Here is a 26,740-nt window from a genome sequence, read left to right as displayed (position 1 = left end):
CCAGGTTCAAATCCCCAGCACTGCTATAAACCAGAGTCAAGGAGAGCCCTGGTCTCATTCCATGTATCTATTAAAATATATTTTTTAAAAATAAAGCACAGGGCTTGCATTTTATGAAGTCCTGAGTTTGAGGCCCAGCACCCTTATGTAGGAGGTGCTCTGATTCATTCTCTAATGAAATAAACCTTTTAGAAAATAAATTAGGCTTCTTAAAAGTAAACTTATAGGGTCCAGGTGGCGGAGCACCTGGTTAAGCGTGCAAGTTACAATGCACAAGGACCCAGGTTCAAGCCCCTGGTCCCCACCTGCAAGGCGAAAGCTTTGCAAACGAAGCAGTGCTGCAGGTGTCTCTGTCCCCCTCCCTTTCTGTCTCCTCCTTCCTCTCGATTTCTGGCTGTCTCCAATAAAGATAATTATAAAAAAAAGTAAATTTATAGAAGGAAATAACACTGATCTACAAATACAAGTCTAATAATACACATCAAATAAATTTAAAAAAAAAAAAAATGAAAGCCGTGGTCAACAATTTGTTTGGCTTTGTTTGTTAGCTCTCTTTTCAACCACCAGATGCTAGCATGATGCCGACCAGACTTCCCTGGACAGACAACCCCACCAGTGTCCTGGGGCTCCAGATTCCCCAGAATCCTGCCCCACTAGGGAAAGAAAGAGGCAGGCTGGGAGTATGGATCGACTTGTCAATGCCCATGTTCAGCAGGGAAGCAATTACAGAAGCCAGACCTCCCACCTTCTGCATCCCACAATGACCTTGGGTCCATACTCCCAGAGGGATAAAGAATAGGAAAGCTATCAAAGGAGGGGATGGGATATAGAGTTCTAGTGGTAAGAATTGTGTGAAGTTGTACTCTTCTTATCCTATGGTTTCATCAATGTTTCCCTTTTATAAATAAAAAATTAAAAAAAAATGAAAGCCCATAGTTGAGTTAAAGAATGAAATGCGTTATATTACGAGCGAAGACAAAGCAAGTTCAAACAGCAATCAATAGTTAGTTCACTGAATTCACTAGTTTAGCCATCACACCTGCATCATCACACTGTTTGAGCCATTTAGCGGATACACGGTTTTCAATTTCTGCACCAGCATCTTAACTAAACATCCAGAGTCACAGTCACAGGGAACAGTGCTGAACACGCAAAAAGTCTCAACACAATTCTTCCCTTTAGTACATTTAAGAATTTCACTAGGATCTAAAAGCACCAAGACTTCAGTCGGGACAGAATTGAGTAGCCTCTGCTTTGAGACCTTTACAAAGTAACAGCTGATCTCAAATTTTATACACAAGACTGTAAGAGCTGCCTTTATGCCCTTCAATTCTTTGTAACAAAAAGGAGTCTCTAGGTGCTGGGAGGTAGGGAAGTGGCTAAAGCTCTGAATGTGAAAGTGAGACTCCAAGTACATGCTAGAGTGATGCTCCGGTTCTTTCTCCTCTCAGAAATAATAAATAAATATCTCTACACAAGATTGTCCCAAGGATTTCAGAAGCCTTCAAACCACTTTACTAGGTGAACACATCACTCAACAGCACAGCTGGTGCACAGGAAGTCACTGGGTATTCTGACTATCCGCCTAGCACAAGGCTACCTGGGACTCACTCTAAACTAGCATGAAACACATGAAGTCACAATATGTAATAGCCAAAACCTGGAAGCAACCCAGGTGTCCAACAACAGATGGGTGGCTGAGCAAGTTGTGGTATATACACAATGGAATACTACTCAGCTATAAAAAAAAGGTGACTTCAAAGTTTTCAGCTGATCTTGGATGGACCTTGAAAAATTCATGCTAAGTGAAATAAGTCAGAAACAGAAGGATGAATATGGGATGATCTCACTCTCAGGCAGAAGTTGAAAAACAAGATCAGAAAACACAAGTAGAACCTGAACTGGAATTGGCATATTACACCAAAGTAAAAGACTTTGGGGTGAGTGGGTGGGGAGAATACAGGTCCAAGTATGATGACAGAGGACCTAGTGGGGGTTGTATTGTTATACGGAAAACTGGGAAATGTTATGCATGTACAAACTATTGTATTTACTGTTGAATCTAAAACACTAATTCCCCAATAAAGAAATAAAATAAAAAACACATGAAGTCAGAAAAACTAGGGGTGAGGTCCGAAGAAATGCATTTTTAAAAGAACTACTACTGAGAACGAGTAGCTTGCTTCTTTCCTCCATCCCGCCTCAGCACAAACTGACATATTCATAGCGGCCACCAACTCTGAAAACAAAGATGCTTGAAACTCTAGGTCTTAGATTCCCTAAGTATTCTGTATTCTGAGGGGGGGGAGCCTTCTTGTTTTTCTATCAGGAGAAAAATGAACTTAGATAAAAGCAACTGATGTTTCCCAGCTTCGTTGTGACGTAGTTTGCAACCATGCATCATCCCCACCTCTCCTAAAATGCCCTGGCCCCGTTCCAAGAAGTCTGGAACAGAGCTCGCTCTTCAACTGGGGGTTCGGTGTCCCCCAACTTTCGGGAAAGGTGGCAAGGAGCCGGGAAACACCTAGAAAGGGTAGCCGATCTTCCCGCATACTACCAGGAGGCCTTTGCCAGGGTGCCCTCGCCTCTCCCCCCCCATCAAGCTGGATCCCCAAGATCTCACGTCTCAACACCGGGCAAGTGCAGTGTGAGAAGCGCAGACCTGGTGCTAAAACCCTCCTCTCAGACGCAGCCCCCCCGTCTTCGGCAAGGAGAAGCTGGAGCCTCGGTTCCGCCGCCCGGCCGGGGCCCAGGCCGCACTCACCTACAGCGTGCAGGAGGTGAGCCCCCTCAACCTCGGCGGCGCCCACCCCAAAGATCGCTCGCTCTGTGGGAATGGAGGGGAGTGGGAGGGTAGAATCAACGAGGGGGGGGAAAGGAAAGAAAACTAAGAAAGCAAACAAACAGCCTTTGCTTTTTGTATTCCTTTTGACCCTTCAGGGCTTCCTGTTTCTCGCCGCCACAACAAAATTTCCGCCCCGCTTCCGGCGGGGGAACCCAATCCGCACCTCGGGTCCTTCCCAGGAGACACATGGAAATCCGGTGCCCGTCAACCGCGCAGTTGAAACTTGATTGGGCCATTCACCGCTCAGCCAAGGGATTGGCCGGCTCGCGTCCAGGGGGCTGGCCGAGCGGTGTAGTCACGTGACAGTAGTCCGGCCAGCTGATTGGGTGCTAGTGGGAGGGATTTGCCAGCGAGGAAGGGGCGTTTCCTAGGGGACAGAGGGAGGGCCGGGGCGGTGCGAAGCGGGGGTGGGCCCCAGCGCGTAATGGCAGCGCGGTGGCCTCGCGTCCATCTTTACCGCTCTCTCGGACCTGTCACAAAGGAGTCGCGTCGCCGCCGCCGCCGCCGCCCCCTCCCTCAGGTATGTCCGGGAGCTGGAGCAAGTCAAGCGCCGCAGCCCAGCCGCGCTGCTCTGGGAAGCCTCTTGGGAGACACGGAGTGAGAAGGACTCCGGGAGCTGGGGACCCCCGTGAGGAAGGGGGAACAGCAGCCCGAGTGTGCGGCGGCGAGAGCGGACCCGGGGCCGGGGAGGAGGTGGCGTCGGGCAGAGCCCGGGAACAGCCCGCAGCTTCTCTTCCTAGGGCCCTGGCCGAAGGCGCCCGAGGGGTTCCTGAGAGAGGGTGCTCCCCGCCTCGGGGGGTCTCGGCCGGAGCAGCTTCCAGGAGGTTGGGGTGAGGGGTCCCTGCTGAGGAGGCCGCGGCTGGAGGGGCCCAGGTGAGAGGCAGGTAGCTCTTGGAGGGCGCCCGTGTTTAGGGGTGCCTCTCCGGGGCGCTCCAGGCGAACGGTGTGGATGGAGGACGCTTCGAGGGGAGCTTCTTTTGTGGACTTGGAGGTTCGGGGCGGCTCAGGTGGGAGACGTGGAAGTGCCCGGGAGGTCGACAGACGCCCCCAGACAGACAGACGGACAGCCGGGGGCGCTGGGTTGTGGGGACCTGAGCTAGCGGATTTTCCCCAACTCGGGAGGCCCGAGGAGAAAAAAACCCTGACGGCTTGGGGGAGCGGGATTGCCGGGGTGTTTCCGTCCAGCAGAGACCCCGACCCTACGAGAGCCCGGGGTGGGGGGAGCGGGAAGGGCTCCCCCACTTGGGTCCAGACTCTTTACACTGCTTCGGGGTTTGTGGGGGTCGGGGTGGAGGACGATCATCCCACCAGCACTCCTGGTGTGAACACATAGGTCGGTCAGACTTTGTGTCTTTTACCTTCTAGTCTCTGGTTTCCCAGCCTTTGAGGAGGGGACCTGAGGCATGTTCCCGACGGGTCTCTGCATTTGGATCTCGGGGGCACTGTCTGAATGAACTGTCAGGATCCTGGAATGTTGGTACTTCGAACTTTGAAGGCTTGATACTTACTGTTCTTGACCGAGGAAAGTCCCCGCCCTTGTCCAGACCCCCTCTATCTGCCACCTGTGAAAATCGTGGTGTGTGTGTGCGCAGGTGTGTGTGTAAAGGAATTTTATGAACTAAAAAGCTGTGTGAAAGTGAAGTCGTGAGATTCTACCTCCGAACAGGTTGCTGTGGAGGAGTTAAAGTGAAGGCATGTTCACATCCTGAAAAGCAGGATGTAGATGTAAGGAAATAGCTTTTAGAAGGGTTGTGCATGGCCAGTGGAGTGCTGGTGCCATATTGTACTGGAAGCTTCAAGGGTCACAACTCCTCGTCTTAATATAACAATGTAAACCCATGGTTTCAACCGCTGTTTAAATAAAATGGAGGTGCGGGGGTTTCTAGTTTTTCATCCCAAAGTTTGAGTTTACTTTTAACTTATAATGGTGCCTATAATGTGATCTTTGCCCCCAAGAAGCTTTTCCCTGAAGTTAGAATTTGCCCCCAAGCAATTTTATGTCAGCATTATAAATGACCCCTCACATTTTCCCATATATTTTCTTTTTCAATAACTAGCAAATATAATGCTTTATCTCAGTTCTGATTTTGCAAATAAGACTTCCTATTTTGCTCTGTGAATGTTATAATATCTGATAGCAACCCCAACCTGTAGGTTATGAGGCATGTTAGCATTTTCTTCATATCTATAAAATTTGCAGTTCCTGGGATGACATCTCACTTTGTAGCTTCTTCTATGAAGTAAGCAGATATTTGAATTGTAGTGTTTGGCTAGTGATATTCAAGAGAGCTTTTTTCAAATATTGGGTAGTTTGTGATTTTTGAAGTTTTTTAAACAAACAGCTGACTTCCACATCCTTTTTTGTTTGTTTGTTTTCCATCTAATCTTTTATTTCATGGGTTTTAAAAAAAAATTACTGGGTCATTTTGTAAATTTGCTGATTTTCCAGGACACAAATTGCTATGTCCTGCTTTTTTCCCCCACAAACTCTTCTTTATTTCTGTCTCCAGGATTATCTTAAAGTTATTGATTATAGGAAGTATTCCAGCATACTCATGTGAATGTTTCTGCTTTATCAGCAGAATAGCTTTGTACTTAGTAAATTGGCCAAGAGTCAAGAGGAAATAAAAACTTATTATTTTGTGTAATGATATGTTATTCTATAGTGAATAAGGGAAAACAATAGCTGAAATATGTTTTGACAAAAGAATAACCAAAAAAAAAAAAAAAAACACCCAGACTTTGCATGTTCTAAATTGCATTTTGAACAGTCTATTTCAACTTGTGAATTAATTCAGTTTGTCAAAAATTGATTATATTTCCCCTAATAGTGAAGTAATCTGCATCTTTCAAAATACAGCTCTCTTTGATACTCTATACAGTTTGGGGAATTGTTAAAAATTCTTGTGTTCAACAAAAAGGGGGAAAAAATGGCCTCAAGGAGCAGTGGATTCATGGTGCAGGCACTGAGCCCCAACAGTAACCCTGGAGGCAAAAAAAAAAGTGTGGTAATCATTATTACATCACTTTAAGTTAGAAACTTTTTTTTTGCGGTGATGGGACCCTTGTAAAGTAGACTGATAATCACAGAAGGTTGCAAAATAAAGTAGAGTCATTAGGCACCATGGATGAGGTACCTATCAGTGCAATTTCTACTTGGTGTTTCAAGGCATTTGCCTTTGACTTATGATACTGTTTTCCTGACATTTGAGTTAGAAAATTGAAAGACAGGTGGTCCGGGAGGTGGCGCAATGATAAGACTTTGGACTTTCAAGCAGGAGGTCCCAAGTTCGATTCCCGGCAGGACATGTGTCAGAGTGATGTCTGGTACTTTCTCTCTCTTCCTATCTTTCTCATTAGTAAATAAATCTTTTAAAAAATTGAAAGACAGAACAGTCAAGATGTAGTTAATTCAAAATTTAGATCGTATATATGTATATTTAAAGATTTTAGATCATATATATGTATATTTAAAGATTTTATTTACTAATGAGAAAGATAAGAGAGAGAGAACCAGACATCACTCTGGTATATGTGCTGCTGGGCATTAAACTCAGGACGTCATGCTTGAGAGTCCAGTGCTTTTTCCACTGTACCACCTCCCAGACCACACTAGATCACATTTTAGAAAGAGATTTTTATAAGTTTTAAGAACACAAAAGAATAATTTTCCCTTTTTTTTTTTTTTTGAAATCACTTTGTTGCCAACCTTTATGAATAGGAAAAGAAATATCTCTTATGTTTTTAGTCTATCCACTCCAAAGGGAAGTTTTTGCTAGCTAAATATGTAAAAACATATTTAACTATGTGGCATATACAAGAATAAATGAAATGAAATCATCTTAGTGTTGGGCCCTTAGTACTTCCCTTTATCTCTTTTGGATTTTGGAAAGAGGAATGTGTGTGAAACTGCAATGAACTGACACACTACTAATGTTTGTTAAGAAATGAATCAGTGGGGAGTGGGTTAAGTGCACATGGCGCAAAGCGCAAGGACCAGCGTAAGGATCCTGGTTCGAGCCCCCGGCTCCCCACCTGCAGGGGAGTTGCTTCACAGGTGGTGAAGCAGGTCTGCAGGTGTCTTATCTTTCTCTCCCCCTCTCTGTCTTTCCCTCCTCTCTCCATTTCTCTCTGTCCTATCCAACAATGACGACATCAGTAACAACAATAATAACTACAACAATAAAACAAGGGCAACAAAAGGGAATAAATATTTTTTAAAAAAAAACTTAAAAAAAAACGAAATGAACCCTCTAGCTCTAGTGCTTGAACTTACATTTCTCAGTTATAATTTCATGGGTCGTATGCACATCAAATAGATCTGAAATAATACCTTACTTTGCAAGTTTATTATTACTTCATAGTCTTATGTTTCAGTGTCAGTTTCTTATCCTTCTACCTCTTGAAGAATTATGTTTCTTCTTTTCTCCTTAAAGCTGTGATTCTCAAAGTGAGAATACTGCCCTGCCACTCCTTGTGGGAAAGACAGTTTGCTTTTTTCAATTCCTAATGTTTCATAGTTACTCATACTTACCTATGCCTACAGGCTACTTACTAATAACATAATGAGTGAATTACTGAAGGCTATCAAAACGTTGGTGTTCATAAACCAAAACTAGGACAGTCTAGATAGTGTCATTAGTACTTTTTTGTTTTTAACCAGCTTATATTAACTGGTAGTGTTGGGGTATTGAACCTGGAGCTTTGGAGCCTCAGCCATGAGAGTCTCTTTGCATTAATCATTATACTATCTACCTCTACCCTCATTAGTACCTTGTTCTTTCAGGAAGTCACCTGGGAAATTTTGATGCTAAAAGAAATTTTTTTACACGTTATAAACACAATGGGAATTCCTGCAACAATCAGGAATGCATCATCAGTGTTGTGTCAAATTGATTTTAGTCTCCCCTTTGTACTTCCTCTTTGTTGTTTTTATTAGAATTACTGTTTGGTTTTTGTTTGTTTTGTTTTGTTTTGCCACCAGGGTTATCTCTGGGACTCTGCCTGCATGACTCCACTGTTCATGGCAGCCATTTTTTTCTTTTTGATAGAGGGTGAGAGAGATAGAGGAGGAAGAGAGATATTACAGCACCACACCACCACTAGTGAAACTTCTCCCCTGCAGGCACACTTGAGTGACCGGTGGGTCCTTGCACATGGTTACTAACATGTACTCTATTGGGTGAAGACACCTCCCAACCCCTAGCTTTATCTTTATGAATTTAGTTTATGGGCTTTTGATTAACTTTTCATTGTCTGGTCAAGGACATACCAAGAATATCTTGGCCTATAATTTAAGACATAATATATATCCTCTATTCCTCCTTTACTAATGCTAATATACTCATCTTAAAAAAAAAAGTGCTGGTACAGATATAGTTGAGATTGTCAAGTCTCTCTTCCAGTGGAAAAACTGTAGGTTGAGTGGACTCCTCCCAGTGAACCTGATATTATATCCATAGGCTTCTATGGCATGTGATATTATGTGTGTCATTTATTATTGTCCTTTATCTCTGCCATGAGAGAGCATATTTCCTTTCTTTCTTTCTTTCTTTCTTTCTTTCCTTATTTTCTGTTCTGTTGCCCTTGTTGTTTAACATTGTTGTGGTTATTGATGTCGTTGTTGGTGGATAGGACAGAGAGAAATGGAGAGAGGAGGGGAAGACAGGGAGAGAAAGATGGACACCTGCAGACCTGCTTCACCGCCTGTAAAGTGACGCCCCTGCAGGTGGGGAGCGGAAGGCTCGAACCGGGATGCTTACCGTGGTCCTTGTGCTTTGCGCCACGTGCGCTTAACCCGCTGCGCCACCACCCAACTCCCAAAAGAGCTTATTTTCGTCTTTGCCTAGTACTGGCATAGAAACATTGTAATCGTAATGAATGACATTGTCTCCATCTTTCTTCCCTTAAAAAAAAAAAATTGCTACTAGGAAATTTTGCCGTACCAGCTTAGTGCATGTATGATGAATCCGAAGCTCTGAGTGACTTTTTTTTTTTTTTTTATGGAAGCAGAGAAATTGAGAAAGGAAGGGGTACTGAGAGGGAGAGAAACACCTGTAGCACTGCTTTTATCACTCTTGAAGTTTCCTCTCTACAGACGAAAACCAAGGGCTTAAATCCGTGTCTTTGCACATGGTGATGTGTGCACTTTACTGGGTCCAGCTCTTGTCTCCATTTTTTCAAACTGGTAGATATTTTGGCAATATTTCTTACTTTTCTAGATTCTAAAGTAGATTCACTTAAAACCATTATTAACGGCGTCGGGCGGTGGTGCAGTGGATTCAGCGCATGTGGCGCAAAGCGCAAGGACCAGTGTAAAGATTCCGGTTCGAGCCCCCTGCAGGGGAGTCACTTCACAGGCGGTGAAGCAGGTCTGCAGGTGTCTGTCTTTCTCTCCCACTCTCTGTCTTCCCCTCCTCTCTCCATTTCTCTCTGTCCTATCCAAGAACGAATGACGTCAACAATGGCAATAATAATAACCACAACAAGGCTACAACAACAAGGGCAACAAAAGGGGGGAAAATGGCCTCCAGGAACGGTGGATTCATGGTGCAGGCACCGAGCCCAGCAATAACCCTGGAGGAAAAAAAAAACATTATTAAATACCTGTTAGAAGGGCCAGGTGGTGGCACACCTGGTTAAATGCACACATCACATTGTGCAAGGACCCAGGTTCAAGCCCCTGGTCCCCACCTCCAGAGGAAAGCTTCACAAGTGGCAAAGCAAGGCTGCAGATGTCTCTCTGTTTCTCTCCTTCTCTATCTCCTCCATCTCTCTCAATTTCTCTCTGTCTTTATCTAAAAAAAATAAAAATACTTGAGGGGCTAGGCAGTGGCACACCTGCTTAAGTGTACACATTGCAGTGTTCGAGGACCCAGGTACAAGCCCCTGGTCTCCACCTGCAGGGCTGCAGGTGTCTCTCTGTGTCTTTTCTCTCTCTCCTCCCTTCCCTCTCAGTTTTTTTCTGTCTCTATCCAATAATAATAAAAATAAATTAAATTAAATAATTTTTAAAAACTTAAATTCACATAGGTATTTAGTTGAGTGTTTTCAGACATCATTTTAAGTAGATACCACTAAGTGCTATTGTTCATACTGCTCACATATTGTGTTTGCTTAATAGGAATAATAAAAAAAAAAAACTTACTATAATACAAGAAATCCTTTTCCAGGCTCCGAAGTCCCAGGTTTCATACCGCCGTGAGCTAGAGCTGAGCAGTGCTCTGGTAAAAAAAAAGAAAAAGAAAAAGAAAAAGAAAGAAAAAAGAAAGAAACAGAGAAAATTTTTTTTCCTTCAGATTTTTGTGTATATGTTTGAATAACACATCTGCATGGCTTCCTGTTATTTGGTGGGGGGGTGGGAAGTCTCAAGTAGTCTAGAGTATTACACTTGTTTTTCCCTTCTGTACTGCAGCCATTATTAATGCTTACCACAGTTTTTCCTTAATATTTCCTTTTTGGACACAAAACAATATTTGTAATCTTTCAGATCAAATAAGAATTATTTACCTCTCTCCCTTATTATTATCATTTTATTATTTTCTGCTGCTAGAAATTCCTTTCTCTATCTCAAGTCTAAATTTTATTATTTAACAGCATTTTCTGAATGCTAAAAGAACTCATCTTTTTTTGGTTTTTGTTTTGTTTTGTCTGTACTATTTCTGGTGAGGACTGTATTCTGTAATTCATTCTGTAATTAAGTCTTTCATCAGACCAAAGATTGCCATTGCCACTAGGTTTAAGAAGCCCTTCACATCTGGGAAGAAGTTTTTCCCAGATACTCCTTCCTTGACAACCAGAAACATTGTCTACTTCCCTTTGAAACATAATACTTTGTTTTTGTTGTTGTTGAACTCAGGCCTCACACACGTGTGATTTCACCACTGTGGGCCAGCACAGAGACACCACAGCACCAAAGGTTCCTCTATGCCTCATTTACTATAACATCTCCCATGTGGTACCAGGGCTTGAGCCTGCAGCAAGTACATAGCTATTTAGACATCCTACCTGGTAAGCTATCTCTTTGCCCCTAAACATAAATTATTTTTTAAAATATTTATTTATTCCTTTTTGTTGCCCTTGTTTTATTATTGTAGTTATTGTTGTTGTTATTGATGTCATTGTTGTTGGATAGGACAGAGAGAAATGGAGAGAGGAGGGGAAGACTGAGAGGGGGAGAGGAAGACAGACACCTGCAGACCTGCTTTACTGCCTGTGAAGTGACTCCCCTGCAGGTGGGGAGCCAGGGGCTTGAACCAGGATCTTTAAGTGGGTCATTGCACTTTTTAAAAATTATATTTATTTTCCCTTTTGTTGCCTTTTGTTGTTTTTTTTATTTTTTTTTTATTGTTGCTGTTGTTATTGATGTTGTCGTCATTGGATAGGACAGAGAGAAATGGAGAGGAGGGGAAGACAGAGAGAGGGAGAGAGAGACATCTGCAGACCTGCTTCACCGCCTGTGAAGCAACTCCCCTGCAGGTTGGGGGCCAGGGACTCGAACTGGGATCCTTACAGTGGTACTTGCGCTTTGCGCCACGTGCACCTAACCACTGTGCTACCACCTGACACCCGAGTGGTTGTACTTTGTACCATATGCGCTTAACCTGCTGCGCTACTACCGGACTCCCAAACATAAATTCTTAAACCAACTTTAGTGGGTAGTGGAAGTATCAGAGTCCCTCAGTACTTCTTCAAAACTATTGAAGGGTGACAGTCTAGGTGATAAAACTACCCAGGGAACTTAAGCCACAATTTGCTAGTGACACTGCATCTAGATGGTTGTGGGCACCGTGGTGACACATTAAAAACACTTTATCAGAGCTGCCTTTCCTCTCTGGAGGAACAGTGTGATGTTCCAGACAAATTATTTCACAATTCCCAAACCCAGATAACAGATTATAGTCTGGAAAGAAAACACATCTTGTTAAAGCATCTTTAGGTAGTTTCTGTTTCAATTGGTAAGTGTATTCTTGATATATAATACACTTTTCTTATCTATTTATAGCAGGTCCAAATAATTTATCTTTTTGGTCAAGTTTCTTCCTTTTAATCACAATTCTCAACATGAGAACTGTTGGGGCATCTTGCATCTTCTGTTTTTGTTTATTTGCTTGTTTTAAGACTTTATTTATTAATGAGAGAGAGTGCAGGAGCAAAAGAGAATCAGAGCATCACTCTGGTACATGCACTGCTGGGAATTGAACTCAGAACCTTATGCTTGAGTGTCCAGTGCCTTATCCACTGCACCACCTCCTGGACTACATTTATTTATTCATTCATTCATTCATTCATTCATTCATTCATTCATTCCGTTCATTCATTCATTACCAGGGAACTGCACAGCTCTGGCTTTTGGTGGTGCAATGGATTGAGCTGGTTACTTCAGAGCCTCAGCATAAAAGTCTTTTTTGCAGAGTTAGGGGAGATAGCATAATGGTTATGCAAAAAAACTCATGCCTGAGGCTCCCAGGTTTCAGGTTCAGTCCCTGCCCCACCATAAACCAGAGCCGAGCAGTGCTCTGGTCTTGCTCTCTCTCTCTCTCTGTCTTCTCTCTTGCTTGTTGAAATTAAAAAAAAAAAAAAATAGTCTTATTATTTATTTATTTTTATTGCTACCATGGTGCAGGTGTCTATCTTTCTCCCTCTCTGTCTTCCCCTCCTCTCTCGATTTCTCTCTGTCCTGTCCAATGACAATGACAACAATAATAACAACAACAAGGGCAACAAATGGGAAAAAAAAAATGGCCTCCAGGAGCAGTGGATTCATAGTGCAGGCACCGAGCCCCAGCAATAACCCTGGAGGCAAAAAAAAAAAAAAAAAATTGCATAATCACTATGCTGTCTCCCCCCACCTCTATTTTTATAAGCAATCAGATATCTGGGTTTATCTTGGCAGGGTCTAAATTACATGTATGTACCTGGTAAAATTAGCCCCATGTGTGCCTAAGATTTATACCATTCATTATATGTAAATTACCTCAAAATATATTGAAGCTAGTTAGTGGTAGGAGTGGCAAATTATTTAGGGAAATGAATTATTTAGGGAGAAATGCACTGATGCCTGCAACTTAGTTTACTATGCACCCAAAAATTAGATGGATTGATGGTGGAAATGAAAATGTGATAAAGCAACTGTACCAAAATGTTAATGGGAAAGTCTTAGGGGTGGACGCATAAGTATATAAAATTCACAAAATTTGCTCTCTGAATTTTTGCACAATAAAATGGAAGAGATACAAACATGACATTAAAAGTAATAATTTGTATTATATTCACTGTCTCAGGGAGAAAAATCTGACACATTTCCTAATGACAGATGATCACTAAAATGTCCATTGTAGACATTGCTATTAGTTATGCTGCATGAGTTTATCACACAGGTAGCTCTATAAATCATGCTATGGTTTAACCATATGTGGGGGGTGGCAGGGCAGGCAATTGGAAAAAAAAATACTTCATCCCATAACAGTTTTGGAATGATGAAGTGAAGATGATAGCAATAGTAAATTTATGCCCAAATTTGGTTTGGTTTTTTTCTTCCTATGGCCATTCATTTTATCAGCTTCTTTAAGCATAATCCCAAAGTCTTGTGTTCAGAGAAAAAGAAGTGTTCTTTCTGCCACTGAACTGTATTATGATTGCAAGCAAATATTTGAAGAGATGAATCACTGATTCCCAGACCATTTGTTAGAAAGAGTTGGAACAGTTGACTGCATGTCTTTGTGGTAACTGTTTCTGATGACAGAGGTCTGTGTTTTGAGTATCACTGCTGAAATATTAAACTTCTTGAGAACTCAAATTTGGATGTTTACTTTTTCCCCTCTCAGAATGACTTATAATTAAAAGTATAAAAAATTATAATAAGTAACAAATGATACAGAAATGAGAAATTTAACATTTTTAAGTTTTTTTTTTTTTATCTATTGGATATAACAGCCAGAAATCTAAAGCTTGCAAATCTTTCCTCTTGCAGGTGGTGGGGACTGGGGCCTTGAACCTGGGTGCTTATGCACTATAATGTGTGTGCTCAACCAGGTGTGCCACCACCCAGTCCCTTAAGTCTTTTTTAAAGCCGAACCTATTAAATCATTAACTTACATGCTTAAGGTCCTAGAAACTATAAATCCAACGTCTGGTACCACCTTAAGCCAGAGCTGAGCAATACTGTGGTCTCTTTATGTTTTGTAATGGCATATTGCACATAAGGATGCAGTTCAGTGTCAAGCATTGTTCTACATGAATGTACTATTCCATTTAACCATCACAATAGTCCTCTGAGATGTCAGGTGGGGGTGAATGTTTTCAATTGTGTCAGTAGGGAACTGGTAGATAGTTCGATAGTTCACTAAGTATAGTACCTTCCCAGGCTTGAAGTCCCAGATTCAAACACTGGTGGAAAACTCCATGGATGGTGGAGTAGTGCTGTGCTTTCTTTTCCCTCCCTCTTTATGCTTCTCCTACGCTCTCCACTTCTTTCCTCCTTGGTAAGTGGGCCAAATAATGCTTTTTGGCATAAGATTTAAAAAAAAAAAAAAAAAAAAAAAAAACAGAGCTGTCTGAAGTATAATTGTTTAGCTTCGTCACCCAGGCTTTTGCCTAAAGCATTCACAATTTCTTCACTGAGAAAAAGAACACAAATGGCAACCATTTCCAAGTGAAAGTCTGTGTGTGTGTGTGTGTGTGTGTGTGTGTGTGTGTGTGTGTGTATTTAATGCTGAGTAAATCTGGAAAATCATGTATTTTGTTCATTTATGTGCCTTTCATTTGACTATAACCCTCAGTTACTCTGTAAATTCATTTCAGAAAAGCTCTACTGCAAAGACTTTTATGCTTGAGTCTCTGAGATCCTAGGTTCAATCCCCAGTACTAAAGTCATAGTTGAGCAGTGCTCTAGTGCCCCATCTGTGTGTGTGTGTGTGTGTGTTTCTCTATCTATCTCTCATCAATATAAAAAATACATTTAAAAAAAAGTAACAGTGGGAGTCAGGCGGTAGCGCAGTGGGTTAAATGCAGGTGGCACAAAGTACAAGGACCAGCGTAAGGATCTCAGTTCGAGCTCCCAGCTCCCCACCTGCAGGGGAGTCAATTCACAGGTGGTGAAGCAGGTCTCCAGGTGTCTCTCTTTCTCTCCCCCTCTCTGTCTTCCCCTCCTCTCTCCATTTCTCTCTGTCCTATCCAACAATGATGATATTAATAACTACAACAACAAAACAACAAAGGCAACAAAAGGGAATAAATTAAAAAGGAAAAAGATAACAGCTTAGTTTTTTTTTTCTTGTATGTTTCACAGTCTTTCCTTTTAAAATGCTTCACATCTTTAGTTTTGAAATACTTGACATTTAAAAAAAAAAACAAACAAACACTCCACTGCCTTCTCTGATGATTTTTAAGTTGACATAATTTTTCTAGATCACTTAAGGAAATTGACCCTTTTGGCAGAAATCAACCCTAACTACACTTAGGTTCAACCTGGAAATAGAAGTAAAACTTAAAAATTTTGCCTTCTCACTTCCAAATTTAGTCAGATATTTTATGCAGTGCTGGGGAAGAAACTCAGAACTTCATGGATGTACTATACTGCTGAGTGGTGTCCCTGGACCATCTCTCTCTCTCTCTCTCTCCCCCTCCCTCCCTCCCTCCCTTTCTCCTTTCCTCTCTTCTTTCCTTCCTTTCTTCCTTCCTTCCTTGTGCTGGGGCCATGCAGAAGAGAAGCAGAGCAGAAGAGAGATTTGCTTTTCTATAGATGTATGCAACATTTAGATCTTAAAATGGAAATATAGTCAAATTTTTAGCTTCCAGAGATCAGGCATGTTCAGGGTGGTATGGCCATAGACTAGTCAAATTTTTAAATTAAGGGATAAATATATATGTGGTACTAGGGGATGTCAGGAAAGTGACATCTCAATTGGGCTGCTGCCCAGCAGCAAACCTGCCAGAAAACCTTGGATTTTTGCCTTTGTTTGAATTGTTCCAACAGTGCCTTCTCTGTGAACTCTCTGTGAAAAAGCCAGAGCATAGCTTCTTAACTTTTCCTTTTTTTTTCTTTATGAGAAACCAACATAATTTATTAGAGTAATAGAAATCTATACCAATGATCCTTTAAAATAATCATTTTTGGTTTCCTGTCTCCTTTTAAACTTTGAAATCCCTTGGTTATCTACCCTCTAGGAGGAACTAATATGCCTTGGTCCCTGCAGTAGTGAGAATATTTTCACTTTGACTCTTTGCTGGGTTAGTATGTCTTCCTATTAAAAATCTATGCTATTTCCATCTGAATCCTATACTTCAGTCACTTTTTTTTTTTTTTTTAAGCACAAACTCCAAATTTTGAAGACATTTTGATGGGGAATAAGCAAGAATATTTGGTCTTACTTGACAGCCATTACTGTCTTGGCAGTAGGAGGAAAATAGTATCTCTTGTCTTCTTCCTTCTCTCTCTATATTTTACTGAATATTATATATTCATATGTGTGTAAAGACTTTCTGGCAGGGGTAGATAGCATAATTATTATGCAAAGAGATTCTCATGCCAGAGGCTACAAGGCCCCAGGTTCAGTTGCCTGCACTACCGTAAGCCAGTACTGAGCAGTGCTCTGGTAAAAAGAAAAAAAAAAATTAAAGATTTTCTATTCCTTTTTTCTTCTGCTTTTCTGCATAGACAGCAACTAAACTGGCCAAATATCTAAGAGTTTCATAAATGTGCACAAGATAATGGGAGTAATTCTCCTGCTCTCTCCCCCAATGTCGTACCAAGCAGTAAGTACATCAAGGTTCTTGAGTCTCCCTGGCCCAATTTTTTAAAATTTTGTATACCTAGTGAAAGGACTTTCTGTTTCTTTCCCTCTCTCTTTCCCCCCCTCCTTTTAAAAAATTTTTTTCTATTTATTTTTTCTTTTGTTGTCCTTGTTGTTTTTTATTCTTCTTATAGTTATTGATGTTGTTATTGATGTCACTGATAGGACAGAGAGAAATGGAGAGAAGAGGGGAAGACAGAGAGGGGTAGAGAAAGATAGACACCTGCAGACCTGCTTCACCACCTGTGAAGCGACTCCCTTTCAAGTGGGGAGCTGGGGGCTCGAGCTGGGATCCTTACACTGATCCTTGCATTGTACACCATGTACACTTAACCCGCTGAGCTACCACCCAACTCCCTTCCCCCTCCCTTCTAAGTTTCTCTCTTTCTCTGTCCAATAATAAATAAATAATTTTGTAAAAAAGAACAGAAATTAAAAGGGTCCAGGCAGTGGTGCACCTGGTTAAGCACACATATTAAAATGCTCGAGAACCTCGGTTCAAGTCCCTTGTACCACTTGTGGGGAAAAGCTTCATGAATGGTGTCTCTGTTCAGGTGTCTGTCTCCCTCTCTATCTCCCCCTCTTTTCTCAATTTCTCTCTGTCTTTGCCCAATAATCAATAACGTGTGTGTGTGTGTGTGTGTGTGTGTGTGTGTTGTATGGGGGGGAGAAAAAGGAGAAATAGACACCAAAGCATTGCTCCACGATCAATAGTGCTGCCCATGGTGCCAGGAATTGAACCTAAGACTTCAGGCAAGGTAAAACATATGCGCTATCTATTGAGCCATCTTCCAACACAGTTTTGTTTTGTTTTGGTTTTTTTTTGTTGTTGTTGCTTTTAATCCCACTGAAAGATGCATTTCTTTCTTTTTTATTTATTTATAAAATGGAAATATTGACAAGACCATAGAATAAGAGGGATACAGTTCCACACAATTCCCACCACCAGAGTTCCATATCCCATCCCATCCATCCCTTGAAAACTTTCCTATCCTTTATCCCTCTGGGATTATGGATTTAGGATCATTATGGGGTGTAGAAGGTGGAAGATCTGGCTTCTGTAATTGCTTCTCCACTGAACATGGGTGTTGGCAGGCCAATCCGTACTCCCAGCCTGTCTCTCTTTCCCAAGTGGGACAGGGGTCTGGAGAGGTGGGGTTCAAGGACGCACTGGTGAGGTTGTCTGCCCAGAGAAGTCAGATAGCCCAGGTTGGCATCATGGTAGCATCTGTAACTTGGTGGCTGAAAAAGGATTAAGATACAAAGCAGAACAAATTGTTTAATGATAAGGTAAGAATAAAGCAGGTGAGATTTGAGGTCTCCATTTTGGAAAAAGCTAGTAGGTCTATTTTAGGTATATTCAAAGGGGCCCATGCCTTTACTAGTTTTTGCCTGAGCCCAACAGCTAACATGCAGGTGGATCAAAGGTATAGTCTGGGGAGATAGTGTCATAGTTGGAAAAAGGACTAGAAAGCTGGATCAGGGAAGAGAGTAGTTCCCAAATATGGGAAAAGTACATAAATATTGTTAACTGTAAACCCCATCGATTTGATATGGGGCCCATATTAAGGTGCATTTATTTCTATCCCCGAGCCAGTGCTCAGTGAATGTTTAATTGTAAATAAGGAAATGCTGAGACTCCACACTAGTCTCTATTTCTTATATATCCACATGTGACCCTAGTGTCCAGGTGTTTAAATATATTTTTGACTTTTTGCTCTAAGTTCCCTGTTTTTAAGTCTTCTTTTTAAGCCTAGGTTATTTAATAAAGATTCTATCCATAAGTTTTTTGATAAGTATATTGTCTGAGATAAAGATTATCATCCATAAATTCCCTGGGGGTGGGGGAACTGTGCCTTGTTCATGTTTATTTTTCCAGGGCCAGCATGGTACCTGTATGTTCAAATATAAATCTTGTATCCTTATTCTTAATTCTGTTGCAGATACATTGTGCAACAAACTGATCTTTGTGAAAATGTAGCCTTGCCTTTCCCAAAATAGTCTTGCTTATGTAACAGAGAAACTTTGTAACGACTTACATGATTTCTGTAAATTCCCAAGAAAATTTCTAGTTGAAATATCTATAGTTTGAGTAACTTAACTAGAACACTCTATCCCTTTATTCTTTTTGGTATCAAATGTGTTCAGTCACATTTGTATCATAACTTTTTGTTTTGTTTTGTTGGAGATTTTTTCCAATAGAGACAGAGAAGCAGAGAGTAAAAACCACAACACTGAAGCTCCCTTCAGTGTGGGTGGGGGCAGGCTTGAACCTGGGCTACCCTAGTGAGCTATTTCACAGACCCTCATAACTCTTTACAGCACACATCCGTAGTTAGATACTTTATTTGAAACCTTAAAATTTTCATACGGTTAGGTTAAGAAAAGAATTTTCTTTTTAATAGAGACGGAAACAGGCAGACAAAGTGAAAGAGACCAAAGCTTTCTTCAGTGAAGGTGGAGTATGTGTACTTGAACCTAAGTCATCCGTGTGGCAAGCAGCACACTGTCCAAGTGAACTATTTCACCAACTCAATCATATCTTTTTTTTTTTTTTTAACCAAATCACTGTTCAGCTCTGGCTTATTGTGGTGCAGGGGATTGAACCAGGGACTTCAAAGTCTTATCCACAGAAAGAGCCCTTGAAAAGGTTGTACATGCTGGGCCCCTATTCAGGAAGTCCTGAGATTCCCAAACAGACCTGATGGGCCTAGACCTCTCTCCATTGTTCCTAGCAGGAACAACACAATAGGCCCCTTTGTGGGCCCCCATAGGACCTTGCCCTCAACTTGGATCAACAATGGTAGAGAATGTTCCATTCTCTGAAGGGAAGCTGGACAACATACTCTATGCTACACCTGAGGAAAATGGGTCCTGATATTGGGGAACCTTGGAACGTTCTTACTATGACCACAAAATATGAGCTCAGATCTACAGGGATGCAGAGGTCACATAGGCTCCTAAGCTGAATAAGGGCCCCAGATGATATCAAATCGATGGGGTTGACAGTCAACAATATTTATACACCTTTCCCATATTTGGGAACTATTCTCTTCCCTGATCCAGCTTTCTGGTCCTTCTGCCAGCCATGACACCACTTCCCCAGACAATAATTAGGATCCACTTGCATACCAGATTTTAAGCTCAGGCAAAACAAAACAAAAAACACTAGTATAGCCACAGGCCCTTTGGAATATAACTAAAATATGCCTACTAGCTAGCTACAAAATGGAGGACCCCCCAACTCTTCATCTGCACGATTCCAGCCTTTAGTCCATGATTGGTCAACAATTTGTTTGGCTTTGTTTGTTAGCTCTCTTTTCAACCACCAGGTTCCAGATGCTAGCATGATGCCGACCAGACTTCTCTGGACAGACAACCCCACCAATGTGTCCTGGAGCTCCGATTCCCCAGAGCCCTTCCCCACTAGGGAAAGAGAGAGACAGGCTGGGAGTATGGATCAACCTGTCAACGCCCATGTTCAGCAGGGAAGCAATTACAGAAGCCAGACCTTCAACCTTCTGCATCTTATAATGGTCTTGGGTCCATACTTCCAGAGGGATAAAGAATAGGAAAGCTATCAGGGGAGGGGATGGGATACCAAGTTCTGGTGGTGGGAATTGTGTGAAGTTGTACCCCTCTTATTCTATGGTTTAGTCAATGTTTGCTTTTTATAAGTAAAAAAATTAAGTAAAAAAAGAAAATGTTATACATATTCCTCAAATACATTTCTGTATAGATCAAACTCACATATTCTTTTTAAATTAATGGTAACTCCTGTAGTCTACAAGTAAGTGATATGGCTTAGTTATCAACTTAATAATATTATGATAAAGAGAATTCTTGACTTAAATTTTCTCTTTTTTAAAATTTATTTATAAAAAGGAAGGACTGACAAAAACCATAGGATAAGAGGGATACAATTCCTACCACGAAAGCTCTGTATCCCATCCCCTCCCCTGATAGCTTTCCTGTTCTTTAAAACCATGGGAGTATGGACCCAGGGTCATTATGGGGTGCAGAAGGTGGAAGGTCTGGCTTCTGTAATTGCTTCCCCGATGAACATGGACATTAACTGATTGATCTATACTCCCAGCCTGCCTCTCTCTCTCTCTCTCTCTCTCTCTCATCAAAGATATTTCTGTATAAAATAGCTGAAGATGATTGTTGTAATCCTAATGTCCATGCAGTCAAACCAGGAAAGTTTGAGTAGTTTAGCATGACTAAGAATCTTGGATTCATTTTCCTTTTCTCTCTTTTCTTTTAGAACTGCCACTGGATGACCAGGACTTCCTGGAGTTGATAATGTTGGAGATCAGTTCTGCCACTGTTTTTGGCATTCGGTTATTAAAAGCAAATAGGATGCAAGTTCCTCCACTCCAGATTATGAAGACAGTACTTGGAAAACTGGAAACTATCTAAATGATTGTCTTTGGTTGGGCCGTGTTCTTAGCAAGCAGAAGCCTTGGCCAGGGTCTGCTGTTGACTCTTGAGGAGCACATTGCCCACTTCCTGGGGACTAGAGGCACTGCTGCTACCATGGGTAATTCCTGTATCTGCCGAGATGACAGTGGAGCAGAAGACAGTATTGACACCCAACAGCAGCAGGTCGAGAGCAGTGCAGCACCCACTGCTGATTTGAGGAACCAGCCCCGGGACCCTGTTCGGCCACCAAGGAGGGGCCGGGGGCCCCATGAACCAAGGAGGAAGAAACAAAACGTAGATGGACTAGTGCTGGACACACTAGCAGTCATACGAACTCTTGTAGATAAGTAAGTATCTAATCCACAGTCACCTGTGTAATCAGAAGTTTCTGCCAAGAAACATAACTTTTGTATGCCTTCAGTTCATCAAGCTCTATTTGTCAAGCTTCCCACAGAGAAAGGGAAGTATTTTAGTTCTCATCTGATGGCAGAGTAAATGATCGGGTTTAATATTTTTACATGCAAACATTGTTTCTACTCCCATCTGGGAATATCTGAAAACTTCTTTTACCAAATTAAAACTATGATCTTTATTAAGGAGTATAGTAAAGATAGAGTGAGTTTGTGTTGCAAGCTTTCATAAAGACTCATTCTTACTTTGCTGTTCTGTCCACTGACCAGAGGTTTCAGATGAGTTGTTTTGCTAAGATCATGAGCAGGCAGCTTCTGCTGGTAACACAAGGATACAGATCACAGAGGGTTTTCTTTCTTCTCCTTTTTCCCGTTTTTTTTTTTTCTCCTGTCGCTTAATTTGGTCCTCTTTAATCCATTTGGGAAATTTATAAGATGAAACTGCAAGACACACCTGTACCTGTTTTGCCTTTCCTTCTGCTTTGTCTAGCTCAAGTATGGAATCCCAGATTGAATAACAGTGAAATTAAAGGACATTGTTCACACTGGAAAATAATGTAGTCCTACAGTTCAATAGCAAAGTTCTTCTCTAAGCCTTGGGTTATTTTACATAACACAGAAATAACACTTTATAAGGATTATCACAATATAGTATATATAAAACACTTCATGTGGTGCCTAGCACATGTCTGTCAGATGCACACATTGCTTAGTAAGTATAGTATTTCAGGGGCCAGCTAGTGGATCACCTGGTAGAATGCACATGTCGCCATGCAAGTGGACCTAGGTTCAAGCCCTTAGTCTCTGCCTGCAAGGGGGAAGCTTCACAAGCAGTAGAACGGTGCTGTAGGTATCTCTCCTTCTCTGGGTCTCACCCTCCCTATTGCTCCGTCTACCAAAAAATTACCTTCAGAACAAGGGAGACATGCAGGCACTGAGCCTCAGCTTATCACTGGTGGTAAGGAAACTATAAAGTATTTCAGGGGCCAGTTGGTGGCACACCTGGTTCAATGTGCAAGGACCTAGGTTCAAGCCCCTAGCCCCCACCTACAGGGGGAAAGCTTCATGAGTGGTGAAGCAGGGCTGCAGGTTCTCTCTGAGAAAGATAGGAGGAGAGAAAGAACCAGCCATCATCGAATTCAGGACCTCATGCTTGAGAGTCTAGTGCCTTAGCCATTGTGCCACCTCCCGGACCACATCTCTGCAGGTTCTCTCTGTCTCCTTCCCTGTTTCCCCCTCCTCTCTCAATTCCACTGTCTCTATACAGTAATAAATGAATAAATAAAAAAAAAATAAAGAAAAAAGCAATTATTTTATTAAATACGTTTCTGGGCCCTTTTTACTTCAGACTGTGCTAGTAAATGTAAATGTCCGAGTAAGTATAGCACAAAGTAAGATACACTTGTGCATATTATTCTGAGGTGGTTATCTTTCCTCATTGAAGCAAATTTATTTTGCATGTTCATTTTAGCTAGTATAGAACATGCTGGGGGAAAGTTGGTGCTTACAAATATTCTCTGTGACCAACTCAGAAAGGATTTCTTAAGTTTAACCTTCCCTTTAAAGTAGTTAAGATATCTAAATTGATTTAACTTTAGTGTGTCTGTAGGAAATATATGATGAATATTATTTATGCCAGCCTGGGAGGTGGCACAGCAGGTAGAGCATTGGACTTGGGTGCGTGAATATTAATCTCTGCCGTTTATATCTCCTTCTCAATCCAGGGGCCAAAAATTGTTCTATAAAATTTCTTGTGATAACATTTAAACTGTGCAGTAAAAGTATTTCCCAAGTAAGGAAGTAAACCACAAGAAATGTTAACCCCATTGAAAACATGGGTAAAAAATAGACTTCATTCCACTTTAAAAGAGGATGATTTAGAATGTGTAGGCATGTGTTTCTTTCTGAGTTTCTAGAAAATATTACAAAGTGTAAGTGAGCTTATTCATAAAGTTCATGATTCATTTCCATGAGGCAAGTAGTGTTACATTTCAGTAGCAGGATACTCTTTACCTTACATCTGTTTGTACTGACTTAGTTATAATTCTTTGGGGAATGGAAAAGTAAGCCAAGTATGAAAGACATTTGGAGATTGTAATTGGGAGAAAAAAAAAAGATTTAGACAGTTTATAAACATAGATGGGGTTTTTTTTTTTGTTTGTTTGTTTATCTAGGATTTTAGAAGCTACTAAAGGAGAATTCCATAACAATATAAAGTTTATAAGACTATTAAAACATGAAAGATTATTAGAACAAATGGGCTTAGTAAGAATATACCTAGCATGACTTATGTAGATACTACAGTGACAAAATTTCATGTGTTCACTGTTCTCTTCACTTTGTTTACTTAGGAAAAGCTGATATGATTTGAGAACACAATTCCTAATGGTACAGATAGAAATCAATAGAGGAGGGGAAGACAGAGAGGGAGAGAGAAAGAGACACACCTGCAGACCTACTTCACCACCTGTGAAGAGACACACACACCCCCACCCCATGCAGGTGGGGAGCTGGGGGCTAGAACCAGGATCCTTAACACCGGTCCTTGCACTTCTTGCCATGTGCATTTAACCTGCTGCACTACCACCCGGCCCCTTGGATTTATTTTTTTTTATTTTTGGTTGTTGTTGTTCTTGTCTAATTCTTATTTTGCATACTTTCAATCTGAGTTATTACTGAGTTTTGAAATTTTTTTAGCTATCATCTCTTTGAATATTGCTTCTGGATTTTGAGTGAACTTCTCGGTATTCTAGTCTAATGTTCTCTTTAACTATAGTTCATCTAGTGTTATATCTTCTTTTTTTTAATTTTTTTAAAATTTTTTATTCCCTTTTGTTGCCCTTGTTTTATTGTTGTTGATATTGTTGTTGATGTTGTAGTTGTTGGACAGGACAGAGAGAAATGGAGAGAGGAGGGGAAGACAGAGAGGGGGAGAGAAAGACAGACACCTGCAGACCTGCTTTACCGCCTGTGAAGTGACTCCCCTGCAGGAGGGGAGCCGGGGGCTCGAACCAGGATCCTTAGGCCAGTCCTTGTGCTTTGCGCCACCTGCACTTAACCCTCTGCACTACCGCCCGACTCCCGTGTTATATCTTCTATTGAAATTTTTATTTCAGTATTTCATGTCTAGTATTCTCTTTATTTCTGTTGATTATTTTTTAATTTCAGATACTACTGGTTGTTCTTTACGTATGCTTATTTTATATATATTTTTTATAAATATGCTTATTTTAAAATCGTCTTGATGTGCTCTCATTTTTTTATGTTTGTTGTTTCTTCTGGTTGTGTATAATGCTAGTTTTTTTTTAAGTATTTTATTTACTTACTTATTTATTTATTTATTTATTTCTGAGAGAGATGCAGAGAAAGACACAGAGAAACACCAGAGCACTGCTCAGCTCTGGCTTATGGTGGTGTGGGGGATTGAACCTGGGATTTTGGAGCCTTAGGCATGAGAGTCTCTTTGCATAACCATTATGCTATCTACCCCCACCCAATGCTAGTTATTTTCATGTGACTGGAACTGTAATTTGCAGACTCCACCTTATAAAGTCTTTCATCACATGTCTATGCGTATCCTCTCTCTCACGCTCTTGCTTCTGCTCTCTCTGTATCCCTTCCTGTCACTTTTGTTGTCTCCATCTAGATCCCAAGGATCTCCAGTTTGTAACTGAGCCAAAATTGGTGGTTCTGAATGCCATTCTCACTCAAAGATGCTTAGTCCTGCTATGTGGCTTTGACTGCCTTTTTTCCTGTCAGTGGAAACTTGTGGCTTCATACCAGTGATAGCTCACATTCTCAACTAACAAACACTGTTTTCACTCCTTTTTACTGAAAGGGGAATTTTGTCCCAGCTTCACGTAATGAATTAGTGCCAGTTCTTGCTCAGGTGGGACTTTGGTTCCCAGTACCCTGCAAGCAGAGAGCCCCCTAGTCACCTCTGAGTAGTTGCTGACCCTAAGCCCGATAGTTTGGTGACTTTAGCTTCTACTTGCCATCAGAAATTCCTCTTCCTCAAGTCCCCCCCCCACTCTCATGTGAGAATGTACTTCTATATAGAGTTGAAGTACTCATTCCATTTTTGTCATTGGTGTGCTGGTTTTTTATTATTGTTATTATTATTTCCCTTTTCTCTCATCCCATTGTTCTCTTTGTTGTATGCCTCAAAACAGCAATAGATAACTCTCTAACTATTTTAGTGGAATTTAAGATTCTTCTGGGCCAGGAAGATAGCATAGTGGTTATGCAAAAGATTTTCATTGGGGGTCGCTGGTGGCATACAGGCTTAGGCGCACATAGTATGAAGCACAAGGACCCCTGCAAGGATCCTGGTTCAAGCTCCTGGCCCCCCACTTGCAGGGGAGTCACTTCACAAGCAGTGAAGCAAGTCTGCAGGTATCTTTCTCTCTCCCTCTCTATCTTCTCTCCCCTCTCAATTTCTATCAAAAAAAAAAAAAATGGTTGCAGGAGTGGATTCATGGTGCAGGCACCAAGCCCCAGGATAATACTAGAAGCAAAAAAAAAAAAAAAAAAAAAAATCCTGCCAGAGTTAAGCAGTACTCTAGTTTAAAAAGAAAGGAAGTAGTTCTACTCTACCTGTCATATGTTTATATTGTCTGTATAGGAAATGTATATATAATACTTTGTGTGTGATTTAAAGTTTTGTATAACTGATATAGTTATGTAAGTCTTGTTTTTAACATTTTTCGGCCTTATGCTTGAAACCTACATTGCCCCTTGTAAAGCTATAACTTTTTGAGACTGCGTCAGAGTGCTCCTTTGCACACTTGAAAGTGGTGGAGGCCAGGCAGTTAAGCACACATAATATGAAGTGCAAGGACCCACATAAGGATCTGGGTTTGAGCCTCTGGCTCCCCACCTGTTGAGGGAGTCACTTCACAGGCAGTGAAGCAGGTCTGCAACTGTCTTTCTCCCTCCCTTCCTATTTCCCCCTCCCCTCTCAGTTTCTCTCTGTCCTATCAATTTAAAAAAAAAAAATGTGAAAGAAAGTAGTACTATATTATATTATCCTTCAATCTAGTAATAGTCACGTAGGCTACTTCAAGATGTGTGTTCCTATGAATAGAACTGCAGCAAATAGCCTCACATACATCTCTTACCTATTTAACAGTTTCTCCATATGTGTGTGTGTGTGTGTGTGTGTGTGTGTGTGTGCTTACTTGATTTCATTATTTCTTAACTGTGCTCTGAAATGTTTGTAAAATGAACTGTGGTTTAAATTTTGTTGTTGTTGTTCTTTATGAGAC

General features: G+C 41.2%; 2 protein-coding genes across 5 annotated transcripts in view; one reads left to right on the top strand and one right to left on the bottom strand.

Moving 5' to 3' along the window:
- The window catches only part of PSME3IP1 (proteasome activator subunit 3 interacting protein 1), a 38,235-nt gene extending 35,103 nt beyond the window's left edge, over positions 1-3,132 (bottom strand). Inside the window, exon 1 of one of the 2 annotated variants that reach the window (XM_060185509.1) lies at positions 2,765-3,132. The gene's annotated coding sequence lies outside the window, so the exon portion shown is untranslated. The remainder of the gene's footprint in view (positions 1-2,764) is intronic. The other variant, XM_016186848.2, reaches the window with a different exon arrangement.
- Positions 3,133-3,210: 78 nt separating this feature from the next.
- RSPRY1 (ring finger and SPRY domain containing 1) overlaps positions 3,211-26,740 on the top strand; it is a 58,955-nt gene continuing 35,425 nt past the window's right edge. For 2 of the 3 annotated variants that reach the window (XM_060185504.1, XM_060185502.1), the window contains exons 1-2: positions 3,211-3,365; positions 20,906-21,410. In XM_060185504.1, the coding sequence (XP_060041487.1) occupies positions 21,061-21,410 (350 nt within the window). In that variant the 5' untranslated portion in view covers positions 3,211-3,365; positions 20,906-21,060. Of the gene's footprint in view, positions 3,366-13,128; positions 13,225-20,905; positions 21,411-26,740 lie in introns of all 3 variants that reach the window. The other variant, XM_060185503.1, reaches the window with a different exon arrangement.

The sequence above is a fragment of the Erinaceus europaeus genome, chromosome 2 (assembly GCF_950295315.1).
Source record: "Erinaceus europaeus chromosome 2, mEriEur2.1, whole genome shotgun sequence".
In the NCBI taxonomy this organism is placed as follows: Eukaryota; Metazoa; Chordata; class Mammalia; order Eulipotyphla; family Erinaceidae; genus Erinaceus; species Erinaceus europaeus.
This window is presented reverse-complemented; position numbering and strand designations above follow the sequence as displayed.